The 25790-nt window shown below is 37.2% G+C and overlaps 2 protein-coding genes across 4 annotated transcripts; one reads left to right on the top strand and one right to left on the bottom strand.

Annotated features, from left to right (window-relative positions):
• Positions 1–156: 156 nt before the first annotated feature.
• On the top strand, positions 157–10931 carry LOC134542814 (rhodanese domain-containing protein CG4456-like). Of its 3 annotated transcripts, XR_010076855.1 has the most exons (6): positions 157–281; positions 832–1035; positions 3498–3660; positions 4544–4629; positions 4709–4745; positions 9998–10931. XR_010076855.1 is itself a non-coding variant. In XM_063387359.1 (5 exons), the coding sequence occupies exons 1-4, from the start codon at positions 191–193 to the stop codon at positions 4596–4598; spliced, it is 513 nt and encodes a 170-aa protein (XP_063243429.1). In that variant the 5' UTR covers positions 157–190; the 3' UTR covers positions 4599–4629; positions 9998–10931. The 3 variants fall into 3 exon arrangements, 2 of the variants coding, with proteins under 2 accessions (XP_063243429.1, XP_063243430.1); XM_063387359.1 differs by lacking the exon at positions 4709–4745; XM_063387360.1 differs by lacking the exon at positions 9998–10931 and having other exon boundaries at positions 4709–4803.
• Positions 8290–22779, bottom strand: LOC134542813 (NKAP family protein CG6066). Its single transcript, XM_063387358.1, has 6 exons — positions 22314–22779; positions 19454–19662; positions 17404–17521; positions 14289–14418; positions 11506–11737; positions 8290–10148 (listed from the first exon to the last, which is right to left on the bottom strand). Exons 1-6 carry the CDS (start codon positions 22533–22535, stop codon positions 9971–9973), a joined length of 1089 nt encoding a protein of 362 aa, XP_063243428.1. The 5' UTR covers positions 22536–22779; the 3' UTR covers positions 8290–9970.
• Positions 22780–25790: the final 3011 nt, after the last annotated feature.

Raw genomic sequence — 25790 nt, 5'->3', positions numbered from 1 at the left:
GGAATTTTGGTTTATCGTCAAGAAGCTTTTTTCTGAGCCAGTCAGTACGCCCGCCAGACTTACCAAAATAAAAACTATACAAATAGACTCTAATTGAAAAATAGCCAGTAATATGGTCAGGAATATTGTATGTATTTTAATGGTTTCGGAAGAGTTCTGAGAGCGGGTTTGACAGCTGAAATACGAAATAATGTGGCGAAATTGCAATAAATTAATTTTGTTATCAGTTCGTTGGAATTTGTATGATTTGAAGAAAGTACCCGAATGCTTGCTGTTGAAAAGTATAGTATATTATTGTTTTGATAATATAGTAGCAAATACAGTTACTTTGTGCAGGTTATGTTCAATTCTTATTTTGTAATGATTTTGTGTGCATTAATTTCATGTAACTTTGTCGTCAGCCAAATATACAGTACCGGTACATATCTAGGCTTCAAGGGAGAAAGCTTTTAAGTTAAAAATTCCCAGAATGGGTATAAAATTCAGTCAATGGTATGCAGATAATAAGAGCCTGCTCTGTGGTCTAGAAACAAGTCAGAAGTAAACTTTTTATGACTTAATGGTGGGTTTATAAAGAATATTACATAATTCATCCATATAATTTATGGATAAATTATGTAATATTCTTCATATTGAAACAAATTGACCATCAACGTGAAATTTTTTTTAATTTAAAAATCGAAAATATAAAAAAATATATTCAAACTGCTTGTTAACTGAACTACAGAACACTTTGTTACCTGCCTACAAAGTTGTCTCGCGACAAAACACACGTAAATAGCTTAAGTGTTCTCTGGGTGAGGAGCTCGTGACTGACGTGTCCCCTTGCAGCCCAGCGGACAGCTAGCCCCAGAGCGCCGCCAGCGCAGCCGTACAGCTCGATGGCGACCCCGGCGTGCCCCGAGCGGGCGGTGAGGGTGGTCACGTACGAGCAGGTCCGGGGCTTCATCGAGGACAAGTCCGCCCTCATCGTGGACGTGCGTAACCCCGAGGAGCTGCGGGAGGGGGCCATCCCCACCAGCGTCAACGTCCCTCGTACGTCTCGGCAGCACGCAGCAGGGGGAGTTCAATGGATTAATTAATTTCATGGCAAATTCTGACAGGGAGTGGTATGAAAAGACTTTAAAAAGCCAATGCACCTCAGTGGCGTAGCAGGTGGGTGGCAGGGATGTACCACGCCAGGGGCGCCGAAGCCGGGGGGGGGGGGGGGGGGGGGGGCCGCCACCGCCGCCGCCGCCGCGACGGTTTCGCGGTTACTAAACGCTCCCCCCCTGTTTTAATCCAAGAGGGGGCACCATTTTCAAGTCTGGCCAGGGGCGCCAGTCACCTTAGCTACGCCACTGATGCACCTTCAATTATTTGAATGGTAAATGTTTAAAATAGCCAATTTGATTTTTTTTTACAAATACTATGTGCACAGCTGTCCAACGTTCATGTATTTAGGACCAAAAGAGGTGTGGATGATTGGCCCCAGCTATTTTGATTTAGGTTTTCCAGCGTTTCTTTAAATCACCCTGGAAAATGCTGTTAAGATACGCCATAGACATCTGAAGAATTTTTTTTTTTAAATTTGTTTAATAACTTATATTATTTCCTTTATTGAATTGTTTGTTTACTGTGAGCCGCGGTCGTCTGTTCCATTGGCTCAGTTTGGACTCCTTAAGGAACCGACTTGCACTGTCTTCCCTCTTCTTCTGTGACACTGTCTTTCCAGTGTGTTTATTCATACTTATGTGTTTAAAATTGTAGTTTATATATATATATATATATATATATATATATATATATATAAAACTACAATTTTAATCACATATATATGGTTTTTGGGGATTTTGGGGGAAAAAGAAGTGGAATTGGGAGGGGGTGTATAGTTTGTTACAATGCCTTCCTTGCAGAAGCCACACCTTGATGAAATGAAATGCAGTTTCAGAGGCAATTAGGCATACACATTGTTTCTAGGGTCAGTTGTGATGTTTTTTCTACAGAATGATTTCTTTTGAAAATTTCCTTTTACCTAGTTTTGTTTAAATTTAAACACGTAAACATATACTGTACTTGATAATATTTAATTCTTTTTTATAAGAAGCAAAAAAAGTTGAGCCTTTGAGCATTTAATAAAACGAACATGTTATGGATTGTATAAACAGGCTGTTGCTAAAAAACATAGAAAATGTCTGGCAGGCGAGAGACACTGTAAAAGCCACATGTTACTCAGAACAAAAAAATCAATTAGCAAGAATTTTTGTTTAAATTAAATAATATAAACTTTTAGACAGAAATAAGGTAAAAGGAGGCCCATTATCAGTTGGGTAGTTTGAGTAATTATATTTTGTTTTTAATTATATACAAAATAATAATTAAATTTTGTATTTTTAATGTATACACTTAAATTGATTTGAAAAAATTCTGTTAAAATTTTATTTTATTTAATTAATAAGCAGCATATTTGTGTTACGTGATGTTTTAACAAACAGTTCGGTTTTTATCATATTTTCGCATGATTTAATAAACCCATCATTATTAATTTAACTAATTTTGGCCACAAAAATAACCGAAATAAAAAAAAATCACTATTTTTTAGGATTTTATTCGTGCTTGTTTCCATGTTAGGTTATTGCTTGAAAGTTAATGATAACTTTTGAAAAAATTTTTTTTCTCCCCCGTGCCTGCCACGAAGTCAAATGCTGTCATGCACCTAGTGTCACCTACGAGCATTGTGCTACTGCGACATGTTCTCTCCGAGTCACAGGTGTGCTACTTCCTGAGACAGTGAAGTGTATAAAGGAAACAAATTTAAGCTGTTAAAGTATTTGAACATTTCTGTTTCAGTTAGGTGTTAGGTTGTAGGATTGCATTGCTTGGTGAACTGTGTGCAGGAGTGGGCCATGCTTTACTGTGTCTCTTCCTTAGACTGCAGTGTGCATTTTAGTGGGTGTTCACTCTCTCTCCCCAATGCACAGTATCTGCTGCTAGCACTGTCGTCGTGGTCTGTTGCCAGATGAACAAAAAAGAGCTTGAAAGTATGTATTAGACAACTTCATAATATGACGTAAAAATTTTCAAATGCATGAAAAAAAAATTTAGTTTTGAAAAGGGAAATTTGGGACGAGAATTTTGGACACACGTTTTCTTATTTTGTTTCATCAAGAGCATCATTTGATAATACATAGCCAATTTTTATTTTTAAGAAAATTTAACTGGAAGACACCATTTCGGTTTCAAAAATAATTTTTTTTTCATAATTTTATCATTTAATACTAAAAATTTTGGCTGTTACAAATAGTTTCTTCTGTGAAATAAAAATTGGTGTTTAGAATTGATTTTTTTAAGCTTGTATACTGTCAAAAGACACTTTTATGGTCTAAGAAAAACCAACAAATGGTAAAGTTGATGATAATTGGAAATTGTTATGATTATCTGCCCTGCACAAGGCGAGAGTTTGAAACACTTGACTGCCAGCGAGCCGGGTAGTGTGACGGGAACTTGTCTGCTGGCAGTGGGCGAACTGGAGCACGCTCTGCGGGACCTCACGGACGAGCAGTTCCGGGCCCGGTACGGCCGTGCCAAGCCGCGCCCCACGGACAAGCTGGTGTTCTCGTGCCGCCTGGGCGGGCGAGCCGCCCAGGCCACGCAGACCGCCGCCGCGCTCGGCTACTGCAAGTACGTCCCGGCGCGGCACCGCGTTCCTGTCTTCCGTCCTGGGTTCACCCGGACATGCCCACTTTCCTTAGCCCTTCCTAACCTCCAGGCGGCTCTTAGAAACAAGAAAATATCATATTTTTCCATTAGAAGCGAGAGAGAAATTCACTGCCGTTTTATTTTTGTCCCTTATGATTTTGTAAATTCTTTGGCAAAATAATAATGCTCTTCATTTCTTTTTTTAATACCGACTTCTCTCCTCTTTTCTCTGTATTTAGTAGTGATTCACTTACAATTTTGTGGTTCATTTTTGGAGACTTATAGCTATTTCAATGCTTGTTAGTGTTTTGATGAATAATAAATTAAACATAACATAATCAAACAATTTGTCTCCTCTTATTCGCTGTTATTTAGTTTTAAATCTTCTCTTTTGTGTTAGTTTCTTGTCTGCGAACACTACCACACTGCGAACACTACCACAATAACTTTATTGTTGCATTATAAACATGTTTCATGATTGGATATTAAAATACTGAGCCAATTAAAAAAATGTGAACAGTTTTTGAACACAGTTGTACCTCTCTAGTAGATGCAGAAAGATTGGTAAATAATTTATTTCATATGGATTTTAGTACGTAAAATAAGTAACGCATCAGTCAGATTAACTTCTTGAATTCAAATACATGTGTGTAATAATGTTGATATGTAGTTTAATAATAGAATTTAATTTGTTATAAACATAATCTTAGTGTTTCAATTATAATTAAATATTCCCTGACAATCCTTTCCCTACTTGTTTAGTTGCCCTAGTGGCCCGAAGTGTTAGTGTGTGCTCTAATGCTCCCCCCCTCAGTTGCCTTGCATGAGGGGAGGGGGACTAACATCACACGTCACGTGTTCTCAGTGTCTTCAACTACAAGGGCAGCTGGACTGAGTGGGCAGAACGGTCCAGGAAGTAGCGTCACTGCCGGAACCAACCGGAGAGAGCAGGTGAACATCAGTGTGGTTGGCGGTTGAAAATCATACTCGTGATAAATACCAGCTGCTTGTAATTCACATTTTGTTGCAGGTCTCCTTATTCAACTTCTATGGTTTCGTGAAAATGTGTAAGGAAGAAGTCTTTTTTTTTTTTTTTTTTTTTCAAATTATAGTTATTAAATTTTATCAGTGTTTATATAATTACCCTTACCCAAGCATTTTATTTCCGAAATCTGTACGAAGTAAACCACCGTACAAAATTATTTTCCCCTAGGCCCTACTGAAAGGTATCCAAGTTAATTTTAAGATCCATCTATGTAATTTTTTAATTTAAAATTCTAATTTATTTAACCAATAAGGTATTCATGTGATAGTATAGACAGGTACAGGGAAGGCTGGATTGCAATCCATCTCGTTGGTCCATCACAATTGCAATTTGTGGATCTGCCACTGCCATGCCTCGAATTAAAACAGCAACGTCGGTCCCGGTTCTCAATTATATTGCGGCACTAGAACCCGGGAATATAAACCTGACTCCACGGAAAGCAAAACCTTTACAGGTGAAACACAGCCATTGTACTGCGGGCGACCCACACACGTATTTATAACTTGCCTTCAAGGGGCCTCCACCCCTTTTTATGATAGTATACAACTTTCTGTAATTACTATGCCAAACAGATGCAAAACTGTGCAACAACACTGTACCGTTTTTCAGCATTTAGCTGGGCGTACACTAGTTTTTGTTACGGCAAAATTAACGTTGGTTTATTTTTAATATTTTCTGTTTTGGGGGTAATTTTAATTAATTATATTTTGGTCAAGGCAGTATGCTATTCTGTTTTTGGAATTATTCTTTAATTGTGCATTTGTGACAATGTTTTGTTAACTGTGTAATGCCATCTATGGTGATTTCCTTCTTTTTGGCGACCATCATGTGAATAACAGTGGTGTTATTTTCTCTAATTTATCTACCGCATCCATGCAGTAATTTAAAGATTGGGTGAGTTTTCGCAGATTTCTCTGGAAATCATGCTGAACATTTATTCTTAAATCATGTAATTAGTCTTTGAACTGTTTTTATAGCGGCCCATGAGTCATGGATCAGGAGAAATTTTCCTATGCCGGCCATGCTATGAACAGCTTGTAAGCCTTGTTCGGAATGGAGGATGTTTTGCTCCACCTTTTCTGGAAGCTACGGTAAGCACTCACTCATGAGTTCAGGAAAGTGATTCTTCATTTTTCATACTTCGCATAAATCATGTTGTTTTCGGCTGAACATGTGGACAACCCACCAAAATTTATTTTATAATATTTTCATTGTTTGTTTTTATTATTTTTTTTGCTAACATATAAATTTATGAATTAAAGTATCGTTTATTAATTTTAATGTTTTGGGGCCCCACCTTTTAAAATTAGGTAACAAATGTAACAAGTAACTCAAGATACTCTATTTATTTAATGTATATGGAGATTTATAAATAATTATGTAATACTGTAATACAAATTTTGTTTTTCATATTAAATGTAAATGGTGGTCTGAAAATGTGTTATTTAAGTATAGGAAAAATAAAAACTATTACCTTCTAGTTAACCTTAAAATTTATTTATTTTGTTTAATTTTGTGAGCTGGTTGTTAGTCGGCCTACCTTTGTACCTAACTACTTTTCCACCTTAAGGTAGGACACCATTGAGCCTAAGATTCAGGGAAACTTACACTGCAGGCCTTTCTCGGAATGGTTTATCCTAACCAGGCTGGGAAAGGTTGGTAGAAAGTTTGGTAGCAGAGTTTGGTTACGATCAACGGACCTCTGGCTTATGGGCCCAGCATGCTACCAGAACTTTCTACCAACCTTTCCCAGCCTGGTTAGGATAAACCATTCCGAAAAAGGCCTGCAGTGTAAGTTTCCCTGAACCTTATGCTCAATGGTGTCCTACCTTAAGGTGGAAAAGTAGTTAGGTACAAAGGTAGGCCGACTGAACAACCAGCTCACAAAATTAAACAAAAGAAATAAATTTTAAGGTTAACTAGAGGGTAATAGTTTCTATTTTTTTTATACTTAAATAACACATTTTCAGACCACCATTTATATTTAATATGAAAAACAAAATTTGTATTACAGTATTACATAATTATTTATAAATCTCCATATAGATTAAATAAATAGAGTATCTTGAGTTACTTGTTACATTTGTTACCTAATTTTCAAAGGTGGGGCCCCAAAACATTAAAATTAATAAATGGTACTTTAATTCATAAATTTATATGTTAGCAAAAAAAAATAAATAAAATCAAATGAATAAAAAATATTATAAAATAAATTTTGGTGGGTTGTCCACATGTTCAGACGAAAACAACATGCTTTATGCGAAGTATGAAAAATGAAGAATCACTTTCCTGAACTCATGAGTGAGTGCTTACCGTAGCCCCCAGAAAAGGTGGAGCAGAACATCCTCCATTCCGAACAAGGCTTACAAGCTGTTCATAGCATGGCCGGCATAGGAAAATTTCTCCTGATCCATGACTCATGGGCCGCTATAAAAACAGTTCAAAGACTAATTACATGATGAAAGATTTAAGAATAAATGTTCAGCATGATTTCCAGAGAAATCTGCGAAAACTCACCCAATTGGCAGCTAACCAAACTTGAAATTAACGCATGGATGCGGTAGATAAATTAGAGAAAATAACACCACTGTTATTCACATGATGGTCGCCAAGAAGAAGGAAGTCACCATAGATGGCATTACACAGTTAACAAAACATTGTCACAAATGCACAATTAAAGAATAATTCCAAAAACAGAATAGCATACTGCCTTGACCAAAATATAATTAATTAAACTTTAAAAGAATAAAAGTTGTTTAGAGTTCTTTTCTTTGATTCTTGATGCATTTAAATTAGATCATTATTATGTGATAATAAATTACAATACAAATGGTTTAAACAAAACATACCTTCACTTAAAGACAAAAATTACAAATAAATTACCCCCATAACAGAAAATATTAAAAATAAACCAGCATTCAGTTTGCCAAAACAAAAAAAAAAAATAGTACACAAACTAAGTTAAACAAAAACTATTGTACGCCCAGCTAAATGCTGAAAAACGGTACAACACCTATAAGCTCTGCAAGAAGAATGGTTGAGCTTCAAAGTGGGTGAAAATGATTCTGACATAGAGGAAGAAGAAACATACATTTTGTTTTTTCGGTGGAGGGAGATCAGTATGTAGGGGTCAGCTCGATATTGAGGCAGATATAGTGTCTGGCAGAGAGGAGAGAGAGGTTCATGGGCTTTGATAAGGTAATCCCTTTAAACAATTACTGGTGGTTATTTGGGGAGGGGGGGGGAAGGATGATTTGCCATTATTTTTGGAGTAGGTAATTAATTTAGATATTAATGAAGAACATAAATCTGGACAGATGGACATGATTAAAAAACAGTTCAATCCAAATGGAAGTCAAAAATGTACATAATTACTGAAGGAATGATGCATTAATTATTGAACAAATAACCTGTAACCTAAGTAAATTAATATAATTCAATAACAGTATTTCTAATGAATAATGGAATATTTAATAAATTACCTAATTATTGATAGAATTAAATAAAGACATATTCAAACATTTTTTAAAACTCTACTTGACAAATTTTAATAAAACATTTGAAAGTAAGTTGACAACAAACTGCACTTTAATCAAAACATCAATTACAAAACCAGCAATATTTCCAAAATTAAGTATTATGTACATATATGAAACAAAGTTACTAATTATGATAGTTTATAAGAATAACTTATAACATTCATAGAGCAGTGAAACCATTCCTCTTAGTTTCTTATTGATATTTAAACACTTGCATTCAACATGCTGAGTTGAAATTTTTGATTTAGGAATAGTATTATCAATAACAAACCATTTTTATGAATACCTTTATACTTGCATGTACTCCTCAACCTATAAATAAATGCATTCTATGAAATAAGAACACTTAATTTTTACTTTGGTTATAACAGTTGGTGGGTTACATAATCAGCATTTACCAAAAACTAAGAGACAATAGAACTTTATACACAATATTTTACAGCAGAACAGCACACTCAATACCTTTCTTTACTGACAGGTCAGTTATCATTTCAATTCTATTTTAAATTAAATTGAAGAGAGAAAATATATAAATAATAGTATGGACAAGATTATATGGTGAATAGCGATAAAACCAAAATAATACCGAAAAGAAATATCACTGTACCATATACCACAAACATTTTAAGTTAGGTAACACATCACAAAGCACTGAAATGCAACTAAAATCATAAAATATCAACATTTGAAAATAAAAACACTAGTTTAAATTGCAATAACATCTTTTAGTACCGTATTTACCTGCTTATGGGTCACAGATTTTATGCCGATTTTTTTAACAAATGTACTGCGTCAATATGCAAATTTTCCATTTCGGGTAAAAAGAAATAACATTGCACTGTCATGGTTGACTATATGCTTAAATAACTAGCCTGTGTTTGTTTTTAATAAATGTATCACGAGTAAACATAAATTGTTTAATTAAACTATCTCAGCAGTGAGTGTAAAGCATCATGAACTATGTCATTAAGCCAAGTCTGTCACCTATTGAAAAGAGAGAAAGGAAGTACGTGAATGTGTGAGCTGAGGCACTGACCATAAAGACTTAACTTGTATTATACTGGAGACATTTATGGCACAACTCATATTCGAGGGTAATTCTTACCGTGAAAAAGTTAGATTTTTTGGCCCAAAATTAAGGGTGCAACCCATACAAAGGCGCAACTCATTTGCGAGTAAATACGGTCTATTGAATTCAATGTAATTCATTTTGCATGAATGGATGATTTTTTTAAATTTACTATGGCTACATTAAAACTCAATTTTACATTGCAAAATTGGTACAAATATTTGCAGATTTATTTTTACTGTTCCGATAAATTAAACATGCTCTATACAAACTATTATATTATATTGTAATTAATGTAAAAGTGCATCAAGCATCAGTCAAAATGACTGGGTTTGTTGAAACAAGTATCAATAAAAATTTAAGTGTCATATTTGTGGAATAATGCGTTATCTTTATGAATAAGCATGATTCATAAAATAATAATAACAATAACCCAGAAATATCATGTTTTAGAAACAAAATTGGTCTAAAAACAAAACCATAAAATCTTGTCTGTAAATACTAGATTTTTGATCACAAGGAAAAAATACTGCAAACAAAAAAGAAAAAAAAAAATGCCAATGATGACAGGTAAGATATTGGTGGACAGCTACAAGTTGGTAATCTTACACCGGAGCAGGTGAGCCAGATGCAGCCCTACTACTCACTGCCGTTCTCTGTCGACAGCTTGTTCTTGACCATCTCCTTGAACTGGCTGAGGATCCTGTTCTCCCTCTTCTGCCGCTCTTCCTTGCTGAACATGGCCAGCGCCCGCTTCTCGTCCGCCGAGTAGATCTGGTTCTCCTTGCGGATACGCACCGCCTCCATTCGCCGGTGCCTGTGCCGCACAACAGCGTCTCAACGAGATTGTCGACAGCAAACAGTTGTACACTGAATTTACTACCAGTCAGTTGTTTATTTTGTCTGGGCGAAAACGTCTCGACTGCAACGCCAATACACGCAGAGAGAGAGAGTGCAGGGATATCTACTGGAGAAGGAATGCACCATGAAATCACATCAGCACGAGAGAGGGAGAAATCAGGATGGCTACACCGGGATTCGAACCACTCTTCTGCTTGGTTCAATCCCAACCCCCAGCACCAAGTCAATATCCCAGTGGTCTGGAGCCCGCTCAACTATGGGAGATCTTATCGTCTAAGCTGCGTGGTTCACATAGTATGATGAGATGAAGAAGCAAAATATACTTTTGTGAATCAAATTTATTTAGCTGACTAAGGCTGGGTTTATAAACTACAAGAAACGAAACAAATCTATAGCACAATATGTAACCAACGCAAGAAATTCATAGCTGTTTATAAAGCACGCAAGTTACAAGACATCACCAAACCCTTTAACTTAAAATTGTAAAACAGTAGAAACCAAACTTCTACCCCAGGTTTCTTTTAATGATTCAAGTTTATCATGAAAACAAAATACATGATAAATAGAGTTTAATATGTTAATTTCTTCAAGTATGTGAATGTTTATTAAGTGATGATGATAAAAAGAACATCATGGGCATAACTTATGGGTCTTTAAAAGTTTTCGGAAACATTTAACTTCAAAAATGGGCTGTCGGAAACACAAGCCGAAACACAATAAAGTTGGAAGTTGAACAATACTTGTGTTGCATTATTGTGACTTGTGTAGTTTATAATTTAATCCTAAGTAAATATTAAAAAAATACAGGCATTTTCACTCTAAAAATTATACAACTGATGTTGACACTAACAAAAAACATAATACAACAATTTCATTTTTTTTTTAAAAAAAAGCTAAGTGCCTAATATATTAAACATTTTTTTTTTACTGTTCACATTAATTTTTTGAGAAAATGTTTTGACTGGTCAAAAATAATGGACTAATCGTACTGTCAAAGTAACACGGCCACATGTCAAAAGTAGAAACTTTTAACACAATTAAACAAGAAGCTATATTATTGCAATAGCATGGTTAAATTTCAGACTTGCGTCCATCGCAACATCGTGTTTTGACCGTTATTTTTTCAAAATTCAGGCATGGCCTTATTACATTGGTAAGATTAGCAGATGTTGTTTCCATTGGCGATCTTAACTCAATTTCACAATTTTTGAGATATGGCTCTATTTGACAGTGCGAAATATGTACACTGAAAAACCAAACAGTTTGAAAGAGAAAATGTGAGGGATGACAGCGCCGCGCGGTGACGCACGAACCTGCTGCCGCTCATGACGTAGCCGACCGACTCGAAGGAAGCGATCTGGTCGGAGGTGAGGCCGATCTCCCCCCGGCGCGGGATCCTCTTGCCCTCCGCGACGTAGGCGGCCATGGCGGCGCCCTCCCCGGGGAGCAGCGCCTTGCCGAAGTCCTTCTGGGACAGCGTGACGTGCTGCTTCTGCACCGGCCCCACCATGCCGTCCTCGTCCTCCGAGCCGGAGCCCTCCGCCCCTGCGCTCACGCCCCCCTCTCCCGCACTCCTTCCGCAACCATCATCCTCATCCTCGACTGCTTCCAGTCCGTCAGTGCCTGCATCTTCGCCGGTCACTCCGCTCAGGGTTTTCCATTCTTTATACCTCTCTCTCCTGCCGGACTGATAGCGCTGTGTGTTTCCATGTGTGTGTGTTTTCAGCAGAGATTGGTAAAATGTTTTAGGTTGAGACATAGATAACACTTGAATGCTCTTTGACTAGGTACCAGTAGGTACTTGTAAATGACAATGTATCACACAGTAGGCCTTTATAAAACTAGCTACACTATAAGAAAAAAAATTCTTTTGATTGACATATGTACAGTAACACATGTGGGTCTCCCATTCATAAAAAAAAAAAAATGTTGGCAGGTAATGCAAACAGTCAAACAATTAAAAAGAAAAAAAAACCCTGCTAAATCATGACGCTCGTCACGCAAGCAACTATGTACTGACAAACGTCAATCCCTGCCCTTTCTCCACGTAGATCTCTGTTATCGCCTGGGCGCTCCGAACAACGCTAATGACCTTGGACACATTCTCTGGTCGTTTACACATGCTTACAGCACAGTCGGAAAGCAACAAGATTCTTCCTCGGCCAGTTCCGCGGGCTTTACAAGTGCATGAACCCCCCAACACCTCCCAAGGAGATGACGAGAAGACTGCGGAGGCTTCGCAGCTGAACAGAGGAAGACCTGAGGCAGCATTAGTGACACACCATGCGAATGAGAAGTTGGTGAAAGAGTTTTTGGGGCAGTGATGCATGGGCAAGGCCATCAATAGAGTGTTATTGTTGAGTCAGACTAAAGTGATATACATATTTCATTAAATAGTGGCATAATAAATTATCACAAACATTGGATTGATTTCTTTAATTAGAGATTAAGTGCAAACTTAGGCTAAGTTTATAAACCATGCTAAGAACCAACAAAAGATAATGGTTGTTATAAAGCACACAAGGCACAAGACAGCACCATCCCAAAATAATTATCCAATAGTTTGATTTAAAAAATACATTTTCTTTTGATGTATGAAAGTTTACATAAAGTCTGCATCTTTCAAAATATTTAGGAACACTTATCTTCAAAAATTGTCAGACATACAAGTCTAAATGCAAGGAGATGAAAAATGGTACATGCAGGTACAGTAATTTAATGTTTTGCGCAGTTTAACAAACAGGGAATTTTAAAATGTCGTTTTTGAACTTATTGTCTCTTGGCTTCTTGTGTTCTTGCATAGTTTATAAATCCAGCCTTAAGCAACATAATAATAAAAAACACTTCATGAATACTTTACTTTGAAGTTTGAACACGTGAACACATTAAGCAGTAAATTTAAGCCGACAAAAAAGCATCGTGTACATACAGAATAACTTTAATTCCATTTTTTCTTACTAATACTTACCTGCTTTGGTGCTTCTCATTTACAAAACTCTCATTTAAAAAAAAAAAAACTTCTTTCAATAGTGTTTAAACTGAACTTCTACTGTCTCATGTCTCTTCCAGCCTGTCATTGAAATGCTTTGAATTGACTGAACATCATCAATGCAAAACTGCAGTGGGACGGGGAAGTAAGATTACCATTTTCGTAACTGCTAAAGACTTGGGCCTATCAGAAGTAGTTTTCAGGCAAAGCTGTATGCTGTTCCAAATTATGACGGTATTTTACTATGCAAAACCAACCAATAAGTGTTTCAATGAAAAATTTATTCGTAATGTAGTCACATTTTCCCTTTTTTCTTAATCCTTACATAGTATAAAACAAAGTCGCTTCCCCCTGTCTGTCTGTCCCTATGTATACTTAGATCTTTAAAACTACGCAACAGATTTTGATGCGTTTTTTTTTATAGATAGAGTGATTAAAGAGGAAGGTTTATATGTATAATACATGCATAATATAGTAGAGAAACACTGATAATTTTAAAGGTTTCTAATGTGAAGTCGTAAATACATTTTTTTGCGCTTACGATGCAAACGCTGGCTGAACCCTACGAGATAGATCAAAAATAATGTACTACAGTATTGAACACCTTAAAAAGGTCGATGGTATATGTCTATCTCTTAGGGATAACCCACAATAACCAGTTTTTATCCTTTACTTTTTACGAGAAATAATGGCTTATTTACGAAGTGATTGTAAGCAATACAGCATTAATCCTTATCCAATTAAGTACCTTAAATACATTGTGCCTTTAATATAGATCAATATGGCCCTTTACAGCATGTAATTTAAATGAATATTTTCGAAGATATTACAGATTTAAAATGCAGGGACATAGCGGTTGTGGCGGTACCGGCCGGGGTGCCGGTATATAAAGACATTCTGTAGTATATTGAGTATCAGCATTGCACCCGTGCGAAGTCGGGGCGGGTTGCTAGTGTGTGATAATTTTAAAAGTATTGAATGTCTCAAGCAAAGACCCACAGGGCCTGCAACAGATGCAACATGCGGGCTCAACGCTGCAAGTACAGCAGCGAGACCAACAGCAGGACTGTGCAGGGCAGGCAACTTAACAAACTGCGATCAACTCACGGTTCTTCTCCACCCACAGCTCCACCTTCTCCTCGTCCGAGGCAGAGTCCGCAGAGTCGCTGCTGGAGGACGACTCCTTCTTCCTCCGCTTCTTTCTCTTCTTCTTCTCTTTCTTGTGTTTCTTGCTCTTCTGCAAACCATTCAAACATTCAATTCAATCAGGGCCACTCGAAACCAAACAAAGTAAAAATAAAGGGGGGTTGTCTGTAAAGCCGGTTTACGGACGATAATTTTACGTGATAACGTCATACGAAAACATTGATGAAAAATTGCATACTTTTTAATTTTCAAATATTATTTACAGTTTTTGCAAATTTAATTTAAATAATTTGTTTAAATATAATCACCAACAATTAGTTAAAAAGCCCGCCTTAATCTGTTTGATATTATAGAAGATTTTCTTGCACGGTGGTTGGCCGGTTCTTGCACGCTCGGCTCAGGCGGAACGTGACACTTTTTCGTGCGTGCAGCCGGCGTTCATCGATTTATAAGACATTATCAAGTCAAAAAAAAATCCTATATTTTTGTTGCAACAAAAGGAAGCCTGCAATAAAAACTGAAGCTACGACTGGTGCATGAACAAACACAAACAGCGGTGTCTAGCTGTGGCAGGCCACAGCATCACACACACATATATTGTGACTAATTATTTCCCGATCAGGTACAGATGTATGTACAGTATTCTTGTGCTATTACTTACGTAAACAATAACTAAGCTTCTTGAAAAACAACTTTTTAACATAATATATATTCTAATTTATTTTCTTCTTTAAAACATTAAAAATTTAAGTTCTAACTCATAAACTGTTAGAAGCAATTTGTAGAAATATTAAAATTCAATACTCATCATTAATTGTGATTTTTCACAAACTTTAATTGACACATTAACAATATTACATAAAAAAATGTGAGCGAGTGTTTCAGTAGTAGAGTAGCCAGCGATGTGTGAACATCTAACCTCGGTAACGAGCAAATTCCTGTGTTCTCATGTTGCACATAAACTTGTAAGATGAAACTTGAACACAAAATTTAACATAGAATTCTTTAAAATAATGTGGAGCTTGATAAATATATGAAAATTGTGTTTTCAACTACATTTCTTGTTGTGAATCACGTAGTGATGGCCCGATATCCAAAAACCTGATAACGATACTGATTCCGATATTTCCAAATTTACCGATCCGATACCCGATATTCTGATAATAGGCATATTTCATTTCTAACACTGATTCTATAAAATTGTGGTTCTGGAGTATTGTTAGAGACAATAATGAAAAATGTTAAATATTAATAAAACATACTTATGTGAATGTATATTATTTTTATTATTTGTAAAATATTGTAAATTCACATTAAATGAATGCTAATAATGAAATTATCATAATGGCCTACAAATAAGCTCTCTAAATTTAAATTCACGAGTCACTGCATGTACTTAGTCCAGTGTCTCAACTGTAATCTACGAAAAATACCGTCCGAAAAACATCAAACTTTTGTACCCTTTGAAAAATTTCATCACAGTAAACGACACACTAGAAAGGAAGGTCTTCAATTAGCAAATTTTGTGACCATTGTTCAAATGTATCACTCAATTTATTGGTGCGAAAACACGTTAAAAATACGTGAAAAGTAATTTCAATACAACTTTGAAACGTACTGCAGAGTTTATAAAACCACACATCTTTATTTATGTTGTTGGCAATGCACTCAATATAGCCAACACAATACCTTTGCTGCAACTTGCCCTACTTAAACACGTTTCATATTTTAGATTTTGTAAAACTTACGTAACGTCTTTGTATAGAACAGTAGTTGGCGACCATGAAACAACACGGAAAGAAAATGCCTGTTATATCAAGCAACAACTTTATTCTTCTTTGTGTTTACTTACGGCTACACCTCTTATTAAATTTCATATCATAATTATTTTCGTTTATGTTTTCAATTTATGTACACTTAGTAAACTTCGAAAATTCATCAAGCGAAAACTTTTGCGAATATCTGAAACGAATAAATATGCACTAATGACTGGGATTTGTCTACACATGGAAGAATTGTACCGTCGGGATGCATTGCAGTATCAGAAAGAAGAAATAGGCTTGAAATTGTTTCAGTAGAAAATATGCTTCGAATTACTAGGTAATATGGTGACGTGAAGAAAGATAAATTACGCCCGCGGAAAATAAGATTGGAATTACGGTTAAGGTTATGTGAGAAGTATTATTGGCGAGAGCGAACATCGGTTATCAAAATATCGCAAGTATTTACCGATGTCCGATATTGAAAAATGTGCCGATATTACAATCTCTGATATTGAATATCAAATATCGGGCCATCACTAGAAACACACGTAGTTTCCGCACCCACCGCGAGAATTCGCTGCCACGGCAGCTACGTCAACTATCAAATAATTTGTTTTGCAGTGCAAAACATTAAACTAAATAATGAAAAAACTGCTCAAATTAAAGCAAAAATCACTCAAAAAAAAATACTGTACACTAAATTTGGACCTGATTTTCGACAAGAAATTTTATTAAAATACGTCTTATCTTGTTAAAATTCATTGAACAGTTAACACTAGAAAGTTTTCCTTTTTCTCTATGAATGCTGGTTCTCTCCATCCGCCACAAATGGCAGCACCGTGATTATAAATTTCTGTTCCATTCAAAAAAATTACTCCAGCCAAATGCTGTACACAGAGAGCTAAGGTGTTTACACATCAATAGGTGATAATGGCATGGATGTTATGTCTAGTGAGATGGATATGCCATCCACTAAGTCATAAAGCACGAACTAAAATGCACACAGATGCATGCTCTCTCCCTCTCTCTTCCACTCCCCTTCCCCTCCGCCCTCTCTCAACCAATAATGACCAAAAAATGCTGTCTTCGGGCCTTTTCATGCGCTTCTGGCACTGCGAAAATACATACAATGCATCGTGAGCACACAACATCTGCACCACACCTGTTGCAAAATAGCTTCAAGCAAGAGAGTGGGTTTTTAAAAATGACCTCTGGTTTGCTGAATTTCATGTTTCCTTCGGAGGGCACTGCCGCTGAAACACTGGCGGGAAGCAAACCGACCGAGCTAGTCGGCAATACACAGAGAGACCTACCTTCTTCTTGTGGGACTTGAGTTTCTTCTTCTTCTTCTTCTTGCCTGTTTCCACGGACATGGCGTCGGCATCTCGTCTCTTCAACGCCTCACCGGCAGCCGCGTCTATTTCATCCGAACTGGAAACATACAGACATGCAAGTGCAAATAAAAAAATTGGATGCGTATTCTTAAGTACGCGCGTTATAAGTTCTACTTACTTGGTGTAGTAAAAAAACTTTAATTTTGCATGTACATAATTAATAGAAATAAAATAATACAAGGACTGGAGTGGTATTATAACTACAGTTGGTAAAGTATAAATTCAATCAAATTTAAAAAAATTAAATAAATACTCAGTATTCAATATTAACATATTGTTTATAAAATTAATTATTTAATTTAGTAAAATAAATGAGATAAATTTTAACTAATATAAAAAAAATATGCTTATTGTTTATTCCAATTATTAATTTGAATTATTTATTTAAATAATAATGTAATAATTTACAAAGAAAATAAATTTTACATACTGGAATATAACCTCAATTATATAAATAAACTTGAAAAGGTTCACAACCACTGTTACTAATATTCACAATACTTAGTATTATGTTTTTAATTACATGGCCCAATATTCAATATCAATCACTTAATTATAAGATTTAAAAGCACATTGCCTATATAAGTTTTATTTGTAAGTAGCCTTTTTTTTTTCCATCCTGAGAAAATTTTGTTGCATGGTGTGTGCACATCGTAAATATTCACTCTCATATTTTTTTCATAACGTGCCTAAAAAGTGTAACTTTTATAAATAAAACTAAAAACTAAAAAATATTAATAATAATAATAATTAAGGCCACACGTACATAAAAAAAAACACAAATTGTTTTTCAGTGGTCATAATAAAAAAAGGTACTTAGCAATTCAGACATGAATCACAAGTTAGCAATACTCATGGATTCTCCCACTCAGACACACAGCAAACTACTGGAAGTTCTCATATCAAAGTAAACTAAGCCTGCTAACCCAGACCGCAGACTAAAAAACCACATTATCTAGCTTTTTTTCAATTTTAATTTAAGACTTGGTAACTTTTGGTACTTTCTTTAAAACTTTTAAATCCAAAATACCAAACTATAATGCCCTTCGGAAAATCATGAGACAATTTTAACAGTACTTAAAAATATGTGCAAAAATAGGCGGGGGGAAAAAAAAAAAAAATTCTGGAATAGGTTTTTTTTTTTTTTTTTATCTTCTACATAAGTTACAAATTTCACTGTAGTCAGTTGACATTAAAAATGTGCCCAATGAAAAATTTATTTTTAGGTGATTCATTCTTTCTGATTTTTTTGTAACTATTCACCATTATCTAAGAGTATAATGGTTTATCTCAAAACAGAAATCCCTCACCAACTACTGTGGATAATTTTAATTTTTTAAAATCCCAAATTTGAAACAAATGGAGACTGTATGAAATAATAACATTTACACACGAAAGAGAAAAAAATTTCCACTTCTGCTAAGTTATTTCATTGTTTGTTGAACTAAACGTGCAATTTTTATGATTATATATTTGATACATACATTAAAAAAATTTGAACTAAAGAGGCAGTGGCGAAGGTCAGCCACACTGTGTTACAGTTGTCTACAAATAACTGCATACGCTTCTGCACACAAAACAGATTCATTCTGCTTGTACAGAAAATGAAGTTTATTAATGCTCCCACAGATATAGAATGTAAAAAAATTAATTAATAATTTATTTTTGAAATCATAATGAAAAGGACTTGATTTGATTATTTTAAAAATGTGCAACGAAGTATTTTAGTGAAAAATAAATTCTGTCACTTTGTACTTGACATTCATAGACATTTCAAAATGATATTTGAATCATCTATGCAACAGAGGAATAAATATATATTCGATTGGTACGTTATTGGAACAGGCAGTTTGAAAAGAACTTATGCATTATGTTGAATATGTGAACATGTAATATGTAACTAGTAAGGAATGTGTTCTGACGGGGCGGTAACGGGGGGAAGAGGTAGGGAAAGCGCAGGGACTCTCACTCGTCGCAGCGGGGCGGGGTCTTGCCCCACAGCTGCGCCGCCCCCAGCAGCCCGATGCGCTCCCGCTCCTGGCGGCGCTGGTCCATGAAGTCATCCTCTGGCAGGCGGCGGTGGCGGTGGTGCTGGGGCGCCCCGCGGCCGGCGCCCAGGCTCTCCAGGAACCTGTCGTGGGGCCAGCGGTCCGGGTCCTCCCCCCGCACCGACCGCGCCTGCCGCACGGTGGCAGACACCTCGCACACTCCAGGCTCCTGGCATGCCACAGACTGAGGAGGCAGAAATGTCAAGGAATGTTGGCAAGGGTCGCACATCTGTAGGATTCCCCATCCCCTTTAGGCATCTCTTCAGATCCCATCCACTCTCACTCCCAGCATTCCTTCCTCATGCCCATTCCACTCCCCCCCCAGTGCTAACAAGGAAAGCACGCCTTTCTCTTTCCATTCCCCTCTGGAGCTACCACTCGTGATCTCACCGTCCTCTTTAACTAGCCCCGTGCACCCCAGTTCCCAGTCTCTTCAGCCCCTCACTAGCTGAAGCACCCCGCCTTGCCCGGGCTGAACACATCACAATGTGAGGAACATAACACAACTTTCGAGTTTCAAGTCCGTACGACACACACTTGAAAAACGGGAAATTTTTTATTTTAAAGTCCCATTGATTGCACAATCTCGGTGCAACAAGGCCACGAATAAGCAAAACTGGGACGTCAATCTTCAGCTTTTTTTGTGGGAAGGCAGGTAACCTCTAGGCAAGACTTGTTGGACGCACCAAACGATAGCGCATTACAAATTCAAAGCAACACCATCTATTGACAAAGTTCTAAACTAAACTGTTATTAGCGCCTATAGTTCGCTAGCAGCCGCGAGCTTCTCTAAGCTGATGGGTTTCAAGAAGGAGAAGGATAGGAAGTTGCCAGACCTTACCATATGACTGTGTGGCGGACATAGAGGAATGAAAATAAATTCATCCTTTTTTCACTCCCATAGGAAATGAATTTCAAAAATATATGTAGTCTATGTCACTCTCAGGCACAACTTAATATATATAAATCCAGTGTCCTGATGTTTGTTTCCAGCGAACTCTTCACCAAGTCAACCAATATCAATGAAAATTGGCATTTATGTGTAATTTTTTCCAACTTGAGAGATAGGATAGTTTTTATTTCAATTAATGGTCTTAATAATTAATAATAAATAATAAATAATAAATAACCGATGACCATGGGTAAACAAAAAATCATGTCATAAACATACAAACAGTAATTGTGTGACATTTCTCTATGTCCAACACACTGTCATATAGTGCTATCCAGTTTGCTTTAACTCGCAGACAATAAAGCTCCACGTGGTTAGCCCGGGCAACGCCGGGTACTGCAGCTAGTAAGTTATATATGTGCAAAAAATCAACTTACATCAAGTCAAAAATCATGTTGATTCGTTGCTCTGTTGCTGTGTGAAAAAAGGACAAACAAACACACTTTCATATTTATAGTATTAAGTAGGGATACAGTCTGACTAGCATTTCCACCTTTCTCCTCCCCTGTAATGCCTCCCAGCCAACTCTTTGATCATCACAGATCGACTATGCATTCCCCCCTCTTGACCTTCCCTTGACCCCCCCTCACTGCTCTACACTGCACCTTCTCCAGCTCCCTTGCCTCGGTCGCTAGGTGGGCATCTCATCCTTCATTGGCCCAACAAACTTGGAGTATGCCTTCTCCCTTCCCCTCCTCCCTGCCCCCTGCAGGGTCCTGCCAGTGACCCCAGCACCCTCCTACCCTTACTCACCACCCGCTGAACCTGTTCTGCCCATCCCAGATGATTCTGGTGGCCTCCTTTATCTCCTGCTGCTTCTCTCATAACCTTCCTCTTCCCCGTGAATCTAACCACCTTCGTCTTTCCAACATTCAGAGACTGTCCATTGTTCCACATGATCATATCATTGGCAATATTCTCACAGCGAGGCTTTTCCGTGAAGTAATAATAAAATTCTGAAGGAAAAAAAATCCAACTAAATATGTTTCTCAATTTACCCTGAAAACAGCGTTTCTGAATTCCTACTGGTTTCCGAGAAAACACAGTTTATAACTTAACTTACTATGCATGTGCGCTGGCATGGCTGCCGCCATTTTTCGCTTTCCCGTGTGGATCTGTGTGCGCGTATGATTTGGAGAACTTGAGTTAAATCGTGAGTATGGTCGATTACGTTAGGTAAGCTACGTTACAAATTCTTTGAATCATTGAGGATGGTTGGTTGGATTAGAATAGCTACATTAAAAATACTGTACAATATATTTTTAATGGTAGCTTAGGAATTACCAATTAAAGACGTAAGCATCCTGACCTAACCAACTGTTCACATTATATCACAGTATTTTTTATGTAGAATTACTAGCCAACCTAGCTAACTTAACGTAACTGACCATTTTCACAATTTAACTAAAATTCTCCAAATCACATACACACACACAGACCCAAACAGGAAAGGAATAAATGGCGGCGGTCACGTCAGTGCACAGTTATTGCAATGTAATCTATCATCAGTGAATTCTAAGAAAACAGTAGAAAAACAGAAACACTGTTTTCGATGTTAAATATAGGAATGTGTCCAGAGTTCGGAAAAAAGTATTTTCAGAATTTTATTATTACTTCATGGAAAAGCCTCGCTGTGAGAATATTACCCCCAGGTTATTTTGCAGAATCAGCCTCCTTCGAGCCATTCACTTCCCTAATTTCCTTCCTCTTCCTCATGAATCTAACCCCCTCCGTCTGTCCAACTTTTTGAGAGAAAACCTGTTCTCCTCTGTCCGTGGTTCCGGCCCGACCACATCCCCCTACTAACACACACTGTAGGGGTGCGGTACCTGCGAGTGGGCGCGGCTGGGCTTGTCGTCCGGGCGCCCCCGCACCGCCGACTGCCGCGCCTCGCGGTCCACGGTCCGGCGGACGGACGCCTGGCGTCGCGGCGCCTCGTCCCTCCTGCCGCCCCCCGCCGGCGAACGGAGCCGCCCCTTGTGGCCCGGCGGCGGCGAGGCGTCGCGCCGCCTCCGGGGGCTGCGCGACACCGACCTGCTCCCCGCGGCCATGGCGAGACTCACCACCCACGCGTCATGCCTCCCTGAGCGATGTCACTTCGCCGCGGTGCCCAGGGAGATCAATCGCTTCAAAAATTATGATCATAGGCCGGAAGTTTGATAAAACGAGAAAATATATACAAATAATTACTAATTATTACATAAACCACGATTATCTAGGTCAAACCACTATCACAATACACATTAAACAAAGCACAACAACCATATGATTTTTCTCATATTATGGTAAATTCTAATGGCTTTGACTACTAACAGTTAGCCAGAGGCCTGATTACAATACTAGAGATTCTAATGACGATTATACCTCTTTCAGCTTTCTCCTCTTTTATGCTCAATTTATCCGAAACTAGTTAATGGAGAGATATCGATTGCTGGAGGTTTTGTATAGTAACCGGCTTACTACAACAACCAGATGGTAAAATTTTGTTATGATAACCATTACAATCGCACATCCTCTTGGAAATAGAAGCCAGATACCAGGTCTGTTTTACTCGAAGTCTCTTTTTGACTTTTAAACTCTCGGAGCATCCTTGCACGTTTTACTTACCAGCAACAGTATTTCGGATGGCCGTTTTACTCGAGGGAGCAAGATGCTCTCAGGCCATGCCCTCGCATCTACAAGAGTCTAGCGACAGCAATGCTACCCTCCTGCAAATGGCCGCAAATGCCGATCCTTTCCGAAGTTAGCCGATCGGGAGCGCCTACCCCCTGGATGTTTTTTATTTTTAAGCGCGCGTTTTTTCTCTCCAGTATAAAAATGCCACATAGACTGTTTAGTGGATGGTTGGTTATATTAGGTAAGTATAACTACATTAAAATTACTGTAAAATCATTTTATGGTTGCTTAGCAAATAACTTTTTAATATGTAGCTATCCAGCGCTAGGAAACAGTTTACATGATTTCACAGTACCTATCTTTAATGTAGCTATCCTAACCAAATCAACCGTCCACAAAGTTTTAAAGTATTTATAATGTAGCTAACCTAACCTAATTGACCATTAGTTATCATGTCCTTACCTGAAAATTACAATTTAATTAATAAATATACTTTTATTTGCATTCATTATTCAAATATATTTATTACTTTTGAAATGTTACGTGATCGTATTTATTTTTACAAGTACAAAAAAAAGTTCGTACCTGCCGGGATTCAAACCGTTAACCTTACGTTTAAATGCTGGTGCCGCTGAGCGCTCAGCCACGAGGCCATATTTGATGATTGAAAGTTTCAGATGACATATATTGTCGTGCCGCCGGCCCCGGAACGAGCGTAAGCGGTGCGGCAGTTGCAGTAAGGTAGCATTGCTGTCGCTAGACTCTTCTCTCGCATCTCCTCCTCTTGAGAAAGAGTTGCGAGGACAAATCGTCTGCTGGTTGTCATCTACTTCTATGATATTTAATGTTCAATGTATTTTGATTTTTAGGAAAATGAGTAACTTAAGTATCAGGTTACAAATGGCAATGATAATCCCATGTACATCTCATGAAATTTTGAATAAAGTAATTTTGTTAATATGTATTTACAATTATAGCCAGTCGTTGCCTAAAATTCGTACATAATTTAAAAGAAAAATATTCATTACTAAAATGCACCATATTGGTTTCAATTATTTTTATACCATAAAATAGTTTTTATCTTCAGAAAGTATTTGTCTTCCTAAAAGCATAGAATATTCAATAACCACAGCATTTAGCTGTCTTAGATACATCTCTAACTCTAGTGGAGACGTGGTGGACGTCAACAGTAGGAAGGTAGTCGCTTTTCAGCTTGCCCAGCACCAGTCTTGTTAAACAGAAACCCATTTAGTGGAGGCGGGCGCATAGATCGTTCTGCCCATTCTGCCACTGGAGAATGTCTTCACACAAAAATGGTGGCAGGAGATGGAGAACACTGCTAACTGGTTCGAGCACATGAGTATGCCCCTACATTTACGGCATACTGCACATGAAAAATATATTACACTGAAAGAATTGCTCACAGTTTGGTTGGTAGAATTTAGGGTGTAATTGTTGTAGCAGTGATGCTTGTAGGGTTTTGAGGTACTTTGTTTTCTGTTGTGATTTTTGTGCACCATAAGCAGGCGTTGTTTTCCTTTTTAAGGTTAGAGAACATGAACATTCTCCATCCAATAATAAATTGTACTATACATATAGTATTATGCATTATAGCTTTATTGCAATACTCCTTTTTTTTAAATTTTATGATCTGGATATATAGTTATGAAAATAATTCATTCTTAACAAAAATAAATTATGTTGGCTCTCTTCTTTAGTAAATTGAACAGAAATTTTATTAATTTAAAAGAAATGTCATTAGTACAATGTAATCATGCTTAAATACCACAGACTTTATGCTAAGAATATGAATTAATTACTCTAGGCAACACAATTTTGACCAGTCTATAAACAGTTTTGGAATTATGTGAGCTTTGAATTTAATTTTTTTTAAAGGAAATATTACATGGACATGGTATTTCCTGGTCCTGGAGCCTAGGCTAGTCTTGGCACGTATGTGATGTCATGAGATGGTGACAAAGACAAATAATTTCGGAACTTATAGTGTGGATTGATGATATGTGATTATGGACCATATGCCCTTAGGTTATTATTTGTTTGGGTGCAAAAAAGAACAGTCATCGCGATGTGCTGCATTGCATTATAACATGGAACACAGATAACCATACAGCACATCGGCTACAACAATGATACATGGCTTGGTTGAACATACATGAAGAAAAAAAAAAATATTAGAGCATGGTGGCTATCACTCACACAGAATCATTATGCTTTAACGAACAAATCCTAAATAACACATAGGTAGTTGCAGAACATCACAATGAGATCCATGGTCATGTAAAGATGTAAATGGCTATGAGCTGTAAATTAACTGCCACGTGGGCTGCAAAGTTAGGCTGTATTAATTGAGAGAAATTTTCGAGGCTCACTGATCACCAATCAAGTTGGCCCTGTGCGGGCAAAATTGTAACACCATTCGACTAGAGTCGATTACTTGAGGCCTGGGCTGCATCCTGTGACTAGGCAATATCTAAATTATGTAGAATATAAAAGAAAGTTTAATGCCAATTCCTTGCTGATGTTTGGTTAGCATATTTAGTTAACACTACTCTCGTCATTATGGCATTTGCACAATTCTTCCTAGTAAATTTCTTTTAAGCTTTTTAATCAAATCTAGAGCATTACCTTTTATACAGCTACTGTTTGTTTTGTTAATCAATTGTTGATCG

This window comes from Bacillus rossius (assembly GCF_032445375.1).
Source record: "Bacillus rossius redtenbacheri isolate Brsri chromosome 9 unlocalized genomic scaffold, Brsri_v3 Brsri_v3_scf9_2, whole genome shotgun sequence".
NCBI classification, from domain to species: domain Eukaryota; kingdom Metazoa; phylum Arthropoda; class Insecta; order Phasmatodea; family Bacillidae; genus Bacillus; species Bacillus rossius.
Note: the sequence above shows the minus strand (reverse complement) of the source record. Positions and strands in the feature narration are given on the sequence as shown.

Coding starts and splice junctions, on each gene's coding strand:
- LOC134542814 (XM_063387359.1), top strand. CDS start 191: ATGTGGCGAAATTGCAATAAATTAATTTTGTTATCAGTTCGTTGGAAT. Junction 1,036..3,497: donor CACCAGCGTCAACGTCCCTC/GTACGTCTCGGC, acceptor GTCTGCTGGCAG/TGGGCGAACTGGAGCACGCT. Junction 3,661..4,543: donor GCCGCGCTCGGCTACTGCAA/GTACGTCCCGGC, acceptor ACGTGTTCTCAG/TGTCTTCAACTACAAGGGCA.
- LOC134542813 (XM_063387358.1), bottom strand. CDS start 22,535: ATGGCCGCGGGGAGCAGGTCGGTGTCGCGCAGCCCCCGGAGGCGGCGC. Junction 19,663..22,313: donor CCAGCCGCGCCCACTCGCAG/GTACCGCACCCC, acceptor ACCGTGCGGCAG/GCGCGGTCGGTGCGGGGGGA. Junction 11,738..14,288: donor GCTGTGGGTGGAGAAGAACC/GTGAGTTGATCG, acceptor GCGTGAGCGCAG/GGGCGGAGGGCTCCGGCTCG.